Source organism: Atractosteus spatula, chromosome 1 (assembly GCF_055471065.1).
Source record: "Atractosteus spatula isolate fAtrSpa1 chromosome 1, fAtrSpa1.hap1, whole genome shotgun sequence".
Classification (NCBI taxonomy): domain Eukaryota; kingdom Metazoa; phylum Chordata; class Actinopteri; order Semionotiformes; family Lepisosteidae; genus Atractosteus; species Atractosteus spatula.
The window spans coordinates 68,716,571-68,731,033 of NC_142706.1; the positions used below are offsets into that span (position 1 = coordinate 68,716,571).

The 14,463-nt window shown below is 36.2% G+C and overlaps 1 protein-coding gene across 1 annotated transcript in view; it reads right to left on the minus strand.

Moving 5' to 3' along the window:
• Positions 1-14,463, minus strand: part of ankrd50 (ankyrin repeat domain 50) — a 44,007-nt gene that overhangs the window by 28,927 nt on the left and 617 nt on the right. The window contains exon 2 of the mRNA XM_088923961.1: positions 12,595-13,868. Within this exon, the coding sequence (XP_088780087.1) occupies positions 12,595-13,082 (488 nt within the window). The 5' untranslated portion in view covers positions 13,083-13,868. The remainder of the gene's footprint in view (positions 1-12,594; positions 13,869-14,463) is intronic.

Here is a 14,463-nt window from a genome sequence, read left to right on the forward strand (position 1 = left end):
TCTTAAGTTACAGCTTGCCCAGATCTCTGAAGCCCAGATGAAAACTAAGATATTATAATGGATAAGCACCTTTCTGCTTTTTTTAACTTCCATATACTGTCTCCATGTGGTGGACATCAGGAAAAAATATTGTTCTTCATTAATGGCTTGAAATTTTTTACTCCTAAATACATCAGTAAACTGTTATCCTTTTATAAACCTACATGCCATCTGTGTTCTTTAGACTCTACTTCTTTCAGCTTCAATAACTAGGCTCAAGATCTTGGGGATTGCATTTTCTGTTGCTCCAAGGATATGTGCAATAATCTCTCTGACAATATTAGACCTTGAAAGTCAATTTTTCTCTCTGTAAACATTTTTTTATAAGCCTACTTTTACCTCAACTTAGTTTCTTGTGTTAAATTGTGTCCTCGTGTCTCTTTACTTTTGTTTGAAATATAAAGCACCATGAGATTTTGAGAATATTGTTATACTTAATCCTTTAGCTCTAGTGATTTTGACTACCATAATGTGCCCGAGAATGCAAAACTGATAATGATGTATTTATATACTCAGCACATTGTTTTGAAAACAAAGGTGTAACAATACAATTTTATATTATTTTTATCTCTTTTTTGTGTTTCCACAACTACTAGTTCTACTACAAAAGGCTAGCAAAACTGTCAAGTGTCACATGACATGATACATACAAAATGTATAAATCTGAAACCACTACATACAATACAGTGACCAGCACAAACTTATTCTCAATGGGTCAAGTTTAGCTTTTTCATAATCTGAAAAATTTCAAACGGATAAAACCAGCTCACACAATAAATAGAAAAACAATATACAGTTCTTGAGAACTTCAAAGTTCCATTGACTAATTTTCTGAATTGATCAACTCCCATGTGCCCCAATATTTAGGATTTATTTCCAAGTCTCCGCATGGGGAGATAATCAAGATAAGGTGACTCTTTGTACCTTTCTCTTTCCTAACAATGCTGGGAAGACTTTTCACAATGATTCTGAAATGCATATAAATTATGAAAAGTAGCAGACAGTGGCTGTACTTAAATATGGCACAATACATTCTTATAAATTAAAAACAAATGAAAAACTAGGGTATTACATACATGTACTGTATATGCTTTTTTTCTTTTCTCAAAAGGCCTACAATATATACAATATATTTGGTGCCATGCAAATGTTTTGACTGAGCAAGCATTCTCCATGAAATGGAGATTTTTTTTGGTACTGCTGCTGTTGTTCTCCTATTACTAATTGCTACAGGAAGTTGCTCCTGCGGTACGTGTAGGATAGACTGAATTCTCTTAGACAAGTGACATTATTCACAGTGCATATGCTGCTGGCAATACCGCAATGCTACAGATGGGGGATTATTTGAACTGCAGCTGCTCATTTTCAAGACAACTATGCCTGGTGAAACATCGTTGTTAATTTCTAAATGACTTTAGAATATTTCTCATCTTAATTACCAAAAGCAAGATTCCCTGAAAGTCACATAACTGTAACTAACGACAAATTCTGCGCATGAAGGGATGTGACTCGGAGTCAAAGATTCATCCCTCCCCCACCTATTCAGACTGAGAATGTTGCAGAAACCAGTTTTCCTTCACTTTACAACCCAGCTGTTACTAATCAATTACACAAATAATGGACAAAGGTAAAACTCACAAGGTTTACTGGGTTCAACAACTGAAACATGGGGACATGGGATAAATCAATAAAAACCTGAAACCATGAGAAGTTATTTGTAGTCATAAATTTGCTTACTATCAAGTTTTCTTTTTCTTTTTACATAACTGGCCCTTTAAAGTAAGTTTGCTTTGCACTCACACAGTCCTTATAGTTCTTATAGGTTTAAATAGAATTACTTAAAACTAAAATGACCAAATCAGGAATGGAGATTATAGGAAGTTGTAACACACGGATTACAACAAAGTAAACTTTTCAGAAAACTTGTATGTACTTGTATAGGCAAACATAAAAATAACAGCCATAATTTGTACTATTGCTGCAACTGTTTTGACAGCAGTTTTGTATTTAACCTTAAGGAAGGGTTGAAAGCCAAAATATTTTATGGATTGAGCATTTACAGGGTTCCTACACGTGCTCTGGAGTAACCCTGACTATATATACACTCTTAAAGGAACTAAGATGCAGTTTTTTATTTGACCTTCACAAAAGGTCAATGGTCATAGATTAGTACATGTTTGTATAGAGCACTTGTGGTTCCCTGTATGTTTTACACAATAACCATGACAATAACCATGACCCTGTCAGCAATCTGTTGAAAGTTAGGAAAAGATATGAATAAACCTCTAGAAAATCAATCTATGTAGTGCCAAGTATCTTCCCTTATTCCAACCTGGGTGGTAATTTAAATTGACCTAATAGTTCTTTTAGTTAGAACAATGCAGCATTTTCTTTTCAGGATTTTTTGTACCTGACAAACTCCACAACAGTATGACAGCAGTTAAATCGTTCAATTATGTCAGGCCGTAGACAAAGAACCAGCAGCAATTGTAGTTTTTGTGTGAGGAAGTTGACAACAGTTAAGAGAATCTGGAGTTGCACACATACATAAGATGGCTTTCACAAGGATGTGCTAAGACATTTTGGAGATGTTTTTGAGCCACCTTAACTTTTTGTTTATGGGCATGGTGGACTTCACTGAGAGTCATTCTTGGGCAAAAGACTTTATTGCTCCCTGTGAAGGATATCAGCACTTGAGTTAAATCATGAAGTAGGTAATTACCATGAGGAGGTTCAAGCTGATGAATGCAATAAAATGCAATTAAATTCCAAGATGGCACAGAAAACAAATTTGAAAGATTACATGTTTTCTCAGTAAAGCTTTAATAATTAAAATATTCTAGTGAAGCATTCTTCCAAGCATCCAGAGAAAGCCAATCATCATAGAATCAAGAAGATAAGTATAAGGGTTTCCAGTGGCAAAGTTTTGAGCTGAATGATATAAAATATCATGCTTTCCAAACATCATCAAAGTCACCACCAAGCACATCCGTAGAGGAATATGTAAAACAGGATTTGCAGTCATAAAGAAAACCAAGTTTTAACTTCAGCTTTTAGTTTGTGAGACTAGAAAGTTTGAGAATTATACAACCAGATGTTTTGACATTCATTAATGGTACAACTGTATCTTAAAGTGATTTTTTTAGGATTGTTACTAAGGGATAATTTATGGAATAGTATAAATTGACTTTGATTTGTTCTTCACAAAGGAAGGTCATCTCATATCACAACTATATGATATGAGAGTTGCCTGTCGTCTAAGCAGCATAGTTAAAACAAAGAAAAACATTGGGCCCTGGCCAGAACTTTGGGGGACTCCTTTACTAATTGGAAAGGATTGTTAAATCAGATTTAACACACTGGACAGTGATAATAGCAATTCTGACACCATGGATTGGAGTTCTTACTAAGATTTATACTACACAACATTTTCAGAAGAACAGAGTGATCCACAGAACCAAAAGCCTTAGATAAATCTGTAAAACTATCGGCATTTGTGACATTTTTGTTGTTGATGTTTAAGGCTTGTATTGTAACTCAGGCCCACAATTAAAAGCAGACCATTTCAGATAAAATGTAATTCCTAGAAATGAATTTAACAGATTATTTTTTCCACATCTTCTGCCATACTTTGCCACCTAAGCAGTGAAAAATGAATGGGTATGGGAAGGTAAAAAATATCATTAAAGCTGCTCTTTGGCGGAAGGTTTCAGAAATACAGAAAAGCATTTATCTGAAAAAATCTCAGAAAGGTACCGTCCTCAAAAGTACAACAGTGGCACCCCACCTGGATTTTTTGAACACACAATTTTCGAGCTGTGAGTCTGGAGTATTGAGTACTACTCCATTCCACTGTCCTACAAGATCTACCCTCTAATGATCAACCCTTTCATTTCCATTGCAACAGCAATCTCTGATTAGCCTATGTGGTGCTCAACATGGCTCATAGAAGAAAATCAAATAAATCATAATTAATAAGAATGCATATTTCACTAGATCTTTAAGACTAACTCCACACATGCTTAGCTTTGTTTTCTTTGTCTTCTTGTGCAATCTTGCTAAATGAGAACATGAGCTCAGCACTTTCAATGTGAACCATATGGAATTTTACTCCACGTCCAAGCTGCAGTAGGAAAGAGTGTGATAAGAGGAATCAGCAACCTGTGCACTTAATCATTACACTGCTTGAATCCCAAGTGCCTTGAGAGCAATCATGTAAATGTCAGAGAGAGGCAAGACGGATTTAGCGCCCATAGCACAAATGTTCTGAAAAGCCACTAGAAAATGTTTTCATTAGTCTGTTTTTCTTGCTTTGTGCTACATATTGAGCATCAGCAATAACCTAGAAAATTCTGAAAGCTAAATTTATTTTGACAGCACTGTGCTCCTTATGGAAACAAAGACAGATTCTTCCTTTGAAAAGCATCTGCATTCAAATTACATTCAATCAAAACCAATGTATCAGATGTCTTCTGACACGGACGTCAGAAGGTTTGCAATAAACAGAAGACAAGCCAAATTTTCCATCTGGAGCTGATGACAAGAACAAGCAACATTTCTTTGTAAGCACTCCATGCTTACAGTAACAAAACATTCATATACTTCACCTGGTCCAAACTCAAAACAGTAAGTGGCCTGCAATGCTTCATATGAATTCTTCCTCTAAGAAAAAAGAGGAATAATATCTACCTCTAGGTAAAGTAAGGGATACAGCTGTTTCATAGATTTTTTTAAGTATAGATAATACCAACATCTCTGCAGAAAGAGTTCTGATCCACTGAACATACATTTACAATCCTATTTAATAATCTGAACTGTTCAATTAGCCACTTTAAGCAAAAAAAGTAGTGTCTTGCATACAAAATCTGCTGTGTAGCATTTGACACTGCTGAGAATAGAGCACAAAATACATTTCACTATGATATTATATAAAGACATCGGGGACTGATTTTTCTTTCCGGGCAAGATGCCCATCTCTTACATTTTACAGAGTTAAGTTTACAAAGTGGGCACTTTGCCTAAAATTCACCCACAGCGAAAAAGACAGCAAGGCTAAGACTCAGTATGTGTCAAGCCACGACACCATTTTGCAACTACTGTACATAAAAACAGCAGGTGACAAATTCTTAACTGCTTCATTATATCAGTAGAAACTGTAAGAAAAGGACTAATACTGCACACATCCTGTGAGATGTCAAGAAAAAAAAAGTATCAACCAACTCAGAGAGCTCTTAATCTGGGGGAAGTTAAAAAAATACAAAGATATATTGAAAGTCAGAATACATAAATAGGTTGTGCTCCATTCCACTTTCCAACTTGATTATTTTACCGCAATAGTATTCTTTCTTTCGCCATCATTGATGACTAATCTTACTGTAAGATACAAATGGTTCTGACCATCAGTATTGCAGAGAAACTGTCTAGGTTCAAGATAAAATGTAAGAAAACTATGTGCTATAAGTTGTCAGTATTATGGATTTATTTTTAGTTTTTGAAACACAGCAAGTGCAGTTACTATTTGATTCTCTTTCGACCAACAGAAAATACTGCTCAGCAAATACTGATAGAAGACACTTGAGCTTTTTGCCTCCTGTGACACTGACTTGCAGTGGAGTACATTCAGACTAGTTCAACCCATTTTGGTTCCCTAGTAGTTGAAAAAATTCAGTCCTGTAAAATTTGCTACTGCAACTTTGTAATTATGAAAAAAACATGTGCAATATTAAAATTACAACGATAAAAGTTGATAAATCACACAGCTCCATTACGTGCTAAAATTATGTACTCAGAAATTAATCCCAAAATATCCAAAAGGGCCTTTTTACTAAATCATAGCCTTGCTGCTCTTCATTGCATAGCTTCATGGCTAACGGCGTCTGGATTGAGCTGGGTTCAAGACTTTTCTTCACTCCAACAAAAAGCAAACATTTAAATTGGGAAAGTGAGATAACCCCCAGGAAAACACCACAAATTAATATATTATTTCCCACATGAATCAGGCATATGAGAGAGTTATTTCTTGCTGATAATACAACACTGCCTAGGAAAGAACAGAATATATTGTATTTCTCTGCATATTCGTTTGAATTAATTTTCAAATAAATTTTCCCCACTTTAGATAACTGAAAAGGCACCCTGATAAATTTTAAATTTAAGAAAGTCAGAAATAAGTTTTTCAAATAGTTTTCAATAAATAAAACTATGGCCATTCAATACATTCTTATGTGTTCAGCTTAGATCTATAAAGCTTATAATGTAATAATTCATTTATAGGAATCTCTGGAGAGGTGCAAAATCTTTTATCTTTTACTACAGATTTCCATGAAATAAACTTCATTTTAAAAGAGACCAGAAAATATTTATTAAGGTTGAGTGGGGAACTGCGTCAGCATGCACTGGCTGAAAAGGCACAGGTAAAGGTCAATTCCACGCTGAAAAGGATTTTAGTTTATGTGGGAACAGCTGAAGAACACTCAATGGCCAAAATACTACATTTATCCAATATATTCATAGTTGTTCAAGGGTTTTATTTAAATGCTGTAGTAGATATTTCAACATATAATATCGAATATTACCAGCCAAAATCAATTTTTAAACCAGCATATAATATTGATAACTATTATGTCTCCCATTAAATCTCTATCAGAGCTTATTACCTTAACATAGTACTTCATAGGGATGAAGTCTGGCATGAAACACAATAAGCAAGGTTTGATTAATCCATATTAGTTCTAAAACTAACTTTACAGAAACATTTTAATCAACTGCTAATCTTTCAGTTTATTAATGGCATTGCTCAATTAAAAAAAAAGAGGCAGAGCAAGTGGAAGCAAACTTTGGAATGCTATGAAATGATTAAAAAAACTTCTCAACTATTTTTTTTTATAGAAATAAGTTAAAAACATACTTTTATTGTTAAAAATTGTGTTCTCATTTAACATTCACAAAGACTCTGTATAAGTTTTACATCAGCCATGTTGTAAATGTGGAACAAACTAATGCTTAAAATGAATGCCTTGAAACATGCAATAAAAAAAGCTAGGGTTCTTTTACTCAAAATTTTCAAAAAGATTAACATTTCATTACTAGAAGAACATTTGATGTCAACTGTGGCACAGCTGAACTTTTATCAAGATTTTCCCAAACAAGAAACTATTTGACCCACATTTCACACCTCTACTCATAAACAATTGCTGCATGGTCTCATAGCAACATGGTCTCAAGGCAATCAAAAGCATTCTTATTTTGCAGTGGTCCATGATTGACCCAAACTACATAGTGAACAACGCAGCAAGCACATATTCTATTTTACTTCAGAAGTCACAGGCTATTAAGTTACTGCAGACAACACAGTGAGTAGCTCGTAGCCTCCAATATCATACAGCCAATGTACTATACATTAGTCAGGGGTTAATGAAGTTAAACCTCATCACTGGGCGAAATCTTCCATAGTAAAGGCATTATGCTAAAGAAAAGAAAAGTATTAAAAAATAATCATAGATTCATAAGTACAAGTCAGACTTGTCAGTTCCCGATTTCCCACCTCCAAAGGTTGTCAAGAAAGTTAATTTTCTTGTGATAACTTATCACATATGTCATTAATAATTACAGTTACATCAAAATGTTACATTGTTGCAGATATGGGATCATCAACTAACTTCTACAATGCAAACATTCATAAATGGCTTCCAGACAAATACAGATCTTCTCTTTTTAATTCTATAATGTATCTGTGATCCATGATCAATCTAGTTAAGTTGTAATGCTCTTCTCAAACTGTACAGTGTTAATAATTCAGTCTCAGAATTTCGTAATATATCATGGAGTTTGTTCAACAATCTATACTACCTTTTATTAAATCGAAGGCACACATTCAAAATTATTGATATTCAGCTGGTAAGAATCCATTATATGAGCTATCTTCAATCACTTAATGAAAAAGTCCAGTTTTATAGTGAGAATGGAAACAGAAAATGTTACCTTTAACCTCTTTAAGCAGCTTGGTGTAAATTATACTTTACTGTTAGGGAGCAATACATTTTTTTGTCATTTGAATTTGCATATTTCACTATTAATGAACATGAATTAATAAATTGAAAAACTGAACTATAATGATATTTGATATGGGACCTCTTATGATGCATCATCTCAGCAAATTTCACAATAAGATAAGGGAGACCGGCATACATAAATTAATACAGCAAATTAAACAGATTTAAAAGGATAGAGTATAAAACTGTTTTACTATTATGCTGAGCTGTGCAGCTTGGGGATTCCCTCACCTGTCTAAAACCTCACCTCGTTAATCCCTAAAAAAATCCACAAATATAAACTGTGGGCTAGTTCCACTCCCCTAGTGGGTATGTGTGGCACAGCAGACTTAAAAACCTTACTGTACCTAATTCAGTCCCAGCAGATGGCACAGCTTAGATTCATGAATACCTTGATTTCTGAGATTGGAACGAACCAGTCCCTAAACATAACCATTTTCCTTTTTTCCCACAGCAAATTAGTAAGTAAGACGAATATAAACATTAATGGTCCACATCTTTATCAAGGAACAAGATCATAGTACAAACAATTTATTGTACTAAGCTTATGGCCTTTGAAATAAAACTGACTACAAACATCAGGATTCTACTCAATAATGGAGTACTAGAGTACTTGGGAGTACTGCTGTTCTTTGTATTGCACACGTCACAGAAAGAGTGGTTTAATCCTCCCTGAACCTTCCACAGCTGTGCTCCAGATGAAGGCTACAGGGACCTTTTGATCCTGTATTTATGTTCTTTGAGCCTTTTTCATTCTGATCTCTCCCAAAAGCAATAGCAACAAAGGGGAAACAGGCGTACCACAGAAATTGTGTATCTAATAATACTGAACTACAAGGTACTTTCAATATTTTCTATTCATTTTTGAACCATTACATTTGTTAATGTTATGATTCCAGGATGGGCTCTAGGTTGCTGCAGTTAATACCAGGAATATATGGTGAACTCATTTATTAGTTTAGTTTCTGTGATGCGCAGGCCTATATTAAATCTGAGACGTAAGTTATTAGACTGTATGATTTTTAGTAAATGAATTCCAAGTTTAGTCTTAAAATACTTTTTGTTTGTCATCTCAGATCTCATCTGTGCAATAAACTATTGACACTTCCCGAATGAAGACTTACCCAATTTGACAGTGATTACCTTGACTGCACGAAACTATTGCAAAGAAAACTCACTTAAAAAACTGGTTTGCACTAAGACTATACTGTGCATTGTGTTACAGACATTAACCACAGATTAGGGCAAGACAGTGAGCCTCTACACCTACCACTGAGCACAAGAAGCGGTTTGAAAATGTGCACTCTCAGCAAATCTCAAGACCAGCAACTATTCGTACACCCATATATGCAGGGTAAAACCCACATCATTTAAGTGCTCACTGGCAATACAGAAGAAAAGACATAATGGATCATAAAGGGACTGCTGCAAGATTATTCTACACAACAAAAGCAAGACTTCCAAGGTAAATTAATTACACCCTGGAGGTAGTCATAACATTTTTGAATGCAGCCATATACTGGGCTTCCTTTTTGTTTGTGTCACTAAAAGACAAAAAACGTCACCACCCTTTATGTCCATGGTGTGAATCAAGACATGTTCACTGAGACTTACAATGAAAAACTAATTATAATTCATTTAACGGCGCTTCACCTCGGTTAAATTCAGCCACAGGAAACAGTTGTAGAAAGAAGGATAATACTGTATGTAGGAAGCAGAGTAAATTCTGCTTCATTTTTAAAGGACTAGCACATCACAGATCATCAGTGAAAACAATCATTGTGTGACCAATTTAGAAGCCAACAGTGTAGTCCCCTGTGTAGTTCAGTATAAGCAGACCTGCAGAGCTAAACACAGGTTGCAATACTTGTAATGCTAATGCACTACTACATGTGCTAACATGTTTGAAAACCATTAAAAACATATTTGATTTTCTTCAAACTACAAATCTCAAGAGTGGGTACTTCAATGTGTTGACAATTTTAAGAGAAATTCAAGAACAGTGTAAACCGTTATTGTGCTATAAAATTGAAAGAGCTTTTTGTGGGGTATTTAAATTCAGATACAAATCTGTCCACTTCTCCTGATAAGAGAAGAATGCTTATTAAATACCATACTGCTGGAGGCACTTGGATAAATCAAGTTTATCCTCCATGCATCTGTGATATTTAAGGACCTGTGTGCATTTTTGTTTGTCTATATACGATTGACCCTCAACACCCTCAATGATTGTATCTCAGGAGAAAATATTTGCATGGTGTCAAGACATACACACCTGAAACTGTCTGCTTCAAACCCTAAAATGTAACTTTTGAAAATCTATAACGCTAAAATGTTATTACAAATCTTTTCCAGGTGCTTATTTAATAAGAAAAAAAAACATCGACACCAAGAAGGATTGCTGTATTTTGGTATAAAATTCAAATCAGCCTTTTTAAAGTTATACCTGGTCTGGGGTGTGCACAGTGCAACATGTCCACTTCTATTTTAGAACCTAATGAACAGCAAAAGTCACATTTCCCTCCCAGAAATTAATTGCCATCACTTCCAATCCGCAATCTAGTTTAGTTTTTGCTGATTTACCACTGTTGCCACATCATCATGGTCAACCTGGGTCACTGCCTAGCACCTTGTGGGATGAGGTGGTAAAGACATGTTAATGCTTTTCACTTTTCTTTCATGTCTTAGTGAGACCCACATGGTAAAGGCTGGGTAGATGGGCAAGGATAATCTACTCTGCTGCCACCATTAGTGGATCAATTTTCTTCAGACTTTTTTTATATAGTATTGCTTTGGGTTTTTCTTTTGGATACACAGATACTAATCAGCTTCTTGTTATCAGTCAACACCAAAATTGCATCCGTTTCATTTTCCCTCCCAAGTAAAATCTACATTATTACATTATTTTAACCAGGAACAACCTTGCCAACCATGTTTCTCAAGGTGACACATTCTGGAATCAGGTTGTTGAGAGCTTCAGATGAATTAGCTACTAGCAGCCTAGACAGGGGAAGGCTTATTCTGCCTCTCATTGGCAACATTTTTCATTACACAGCAGTTGCATTTTACACAGAAGTGTAAATCTACATACATTCTCTCAATTCACTTTGGAAGTTTGAGAAGCTAGAACTTGGATCATTTTAGGCTGATACATAAAAAACAACCTTCTAAAGCCATGTGACACTATAGAATGGAAGTAATGGAATATAGGATAGAAAGGAATAGAATGTTCCAGAAAGCACCATTGTTACTTTAGGAATTAAACATCCAAGAGCGGTGCATCATTTACTATAAAGCAACAGGTAAAGGTTAATTTCACGCTGAAAGGTAAAGAAAGGAAATTATGTTTAGGCTGTAAAGACTTTTTAGATCACTTACTATAGTTCACAACAGCCACAAAACACATCTAACCAATATCTGTGAGGGTTCTGTGATAATGGCTTGACAAACAAGTCGCTAATATTGAAAAAGTATTACTATTTTTTCAGCATCTGGCATAAAATAACTACAGAATCACACAAAATTCTCAAAAGCAAATAAACTTTTTCAATATTTCAATACATCTTTAATCAACTGCAAAACCCAATTTCTATTCATTTTCTACAAACAGCTGAACAACAGACTTTGAAGACTTATATTGGACTCAGACTTGTCAACATTAAGTATCAGACCACTAAGTAATATGCGGAACTACTGGGGAACAGTTTGCCATTAAAGAAAGTAACCAACATAGAAAGGTATTGTGACAAGCTTTTATCCTCATCCAGATTTTATATATTACATATTTACCCACCTAGAAGACTGCTTCGCTGAGGGATAACGTTTTTAAACCACCAAATTTGAATAACTGTCTGTTATAGCCCCCCCCCCCCCCCCAACACACACACACACACCAAAGTGATTGTACTACTGATACAATGTTGACATTTGGTTTTCAAATAGAAGTCCCTCCCATCTTAATACAACCCATCTTTAAAAGACCAAGACCTAACGGTACCTAAAAAAATATAAATGTCCTAATATGTTAACAGACTGGAAGGGGTTTTAGTTTGTTCCTGATTTTTAAGATACATAATCATAAAATCTAACTAGAAAACTTACTTTAATCTAAATGTTATTTTGAGAAAAACTTCATCTGTTATTATTAGTAGTAGAAGTAGTATTACTTACACCAGAAGTCAATCATCCAATCTATATCTAGCCAATAAAAGGTATTTAAGTAGCTAATCCAACCACTGGTGTGAATAAAAATCAAAATGAAAGTGATTTTTATTTTTAAGTGTGTCTTTTTAAGAATTTAAGTGTGTCTACTATAAGGGCTCATGACTTACACTACAAAAGGATTAATATTAAACTGAAGTGACGAATTTAAGCGAAACCCCTTTTTAATATTTCAGACCCAGCTGATAACCATGAAAATGATCCTGGCTTGAATATGCGTTAGAACAGACGGCTAACAGACTGCGGAAGACCTGGGAGACAAGCAAGTGAAGTGTAAAAATACCTTTTGAAAGCCTCAGCGGGGTTCCTTTCGCACTCGCCGGGTCTCAGTGCACTTTGAACCGCGGGGTCTCTAACTTTCTCCTCGTAGCCCGGGATCAGTCCACTGTGGCAAATCTGGGCCACCAGAGTCCGAATAAACCCGCTAACGCAGAGGGTGTCGGAGTCCTCGGCCCGACAAAAGTGGAAGGCCAGGCCCTGGTGGTGCAGCCCCCTGTGGGCTCCTTGAGGTGAGCTAGGCCACAGCAGCTCTGTGCAGAGGGCTGTCTTCCCGCTGCCTGGACCCCCGACCAGCAACACTCCCCAGGCAGTGCCTTTGCTGGAGGAAGGGCTGGCGCTGCTCAGGGGGCTCGCCACACAGGCCTGCTTGGTGGGAATGCTGTTAGCGCCAAGGATGCTGTTCGTTTTCTCCTGGAGGCAGTGCTGGAGCTTGTGGAAGACCCACTCCCTGCAGTAAAACCTCTTCCCCTGCAGCAAACTGGTTTGTGCCATTGTGAAAACCTGCTGTTCCAGCAATTCCTCATATGGCTCTCTTCATCTCCAGTGCTGTGAACTGAAGCGGCCTCGTCTCAATTTCAGGCCTGCATTTTGATCTCATTCCCACTATGGCTCCACATATGCTGCCAAGGCTGATTATTGCTCACTCCACACGACCTGGTTTGTTGCTTACTTATGCCAGAACTGGATTTGCTTCTCTCTTGGTAAATGGGAAAACTGATAAAGTGCAAAGCTGTTTCCTTGAGGTGACTTATGGCAGAGGTTCAAATTCTGTAAAAGTGCTGCTGATTCCCATCTGTAAGACGCTGTTTTTCTTATGGCTTTCTCAATTCCATTGCTCTGAGTATCACCTTAAATGCAGACAATGCATCTGGAAAAAAATCATATCATGTGTGACATCAACCCTTCGATGTATGCCGAAAGCTCAGTTTTATTCCAAACCTTAGTTTTCAGTCCTTATAAAATACTGCACATCTGGAATCTTTACATTAGCAAGGGCACCAGCGAATGCTAAAATATGTTGCCAGTTGGTGCAGGGCTTAGTTACAACTGAAAGTTCTTGTCTTCCACTAGTGGGTAACTCACAGCTGCAAAGATACCACACAACAGATATACTGTCTTCATTGTTTTAGGAATAACATAACGTTGTGTTGGACAGTTCAGTTCGGAAACTTCTGCCCATGAATCGGCAATCTCCCAAATGACATCTGTGTGTGCTCCCTACTCTGCAATCTTCCTCACGTTTAAAAGGGGGCAGTCCTCAAAACGAAAAGTAATCCACTGAAAAAGAAAAAAAAACACCACCATTCAATAAATGCTTTTAAATTTTATTCTTTGCATTAAACAAGGACGGAATTAAAGCGTTTTCCTTTTTCAAACGTTGATTATATTAAAACAAAGCACGCTATTCCTAGTGACACCCGTTGCCCTTTATTTTCCGTTCCAAGTGCTGAATAATTAATTATTCAGTCCTCATACACTCTTGCGGATGAAAAAGGGTTCTTCTCATGGTCTCGCCCCCTTTCTCTCTCCCTCCGCTGATCTTGCCTTTTCCTTCCTATGTGGCTTTAAATTTTAAATAATTCACATTCACATCCGTCCTGCATGGACCGAGGTTTAACCTCAAAAACCAGAAAGAGACCCGTTTTCCTCCGCCTACACATTTTGCCCTCACTGATGTTCTCCCACTTGTATTTACTTTAATGAATAGATACAAAAAAACTAAAAAGCGTTTATTTCCTAGTGTTTCTAAAAGCCTGCAGCTATACAGTAATTTATAACATGTCTTGGTCAACCAGTAAGATGCCTTACGCCTTATCGAATTTGGGATATTCGTATTATCGTATGAGGTTCATAATCAGCTTTGTACGGTAAG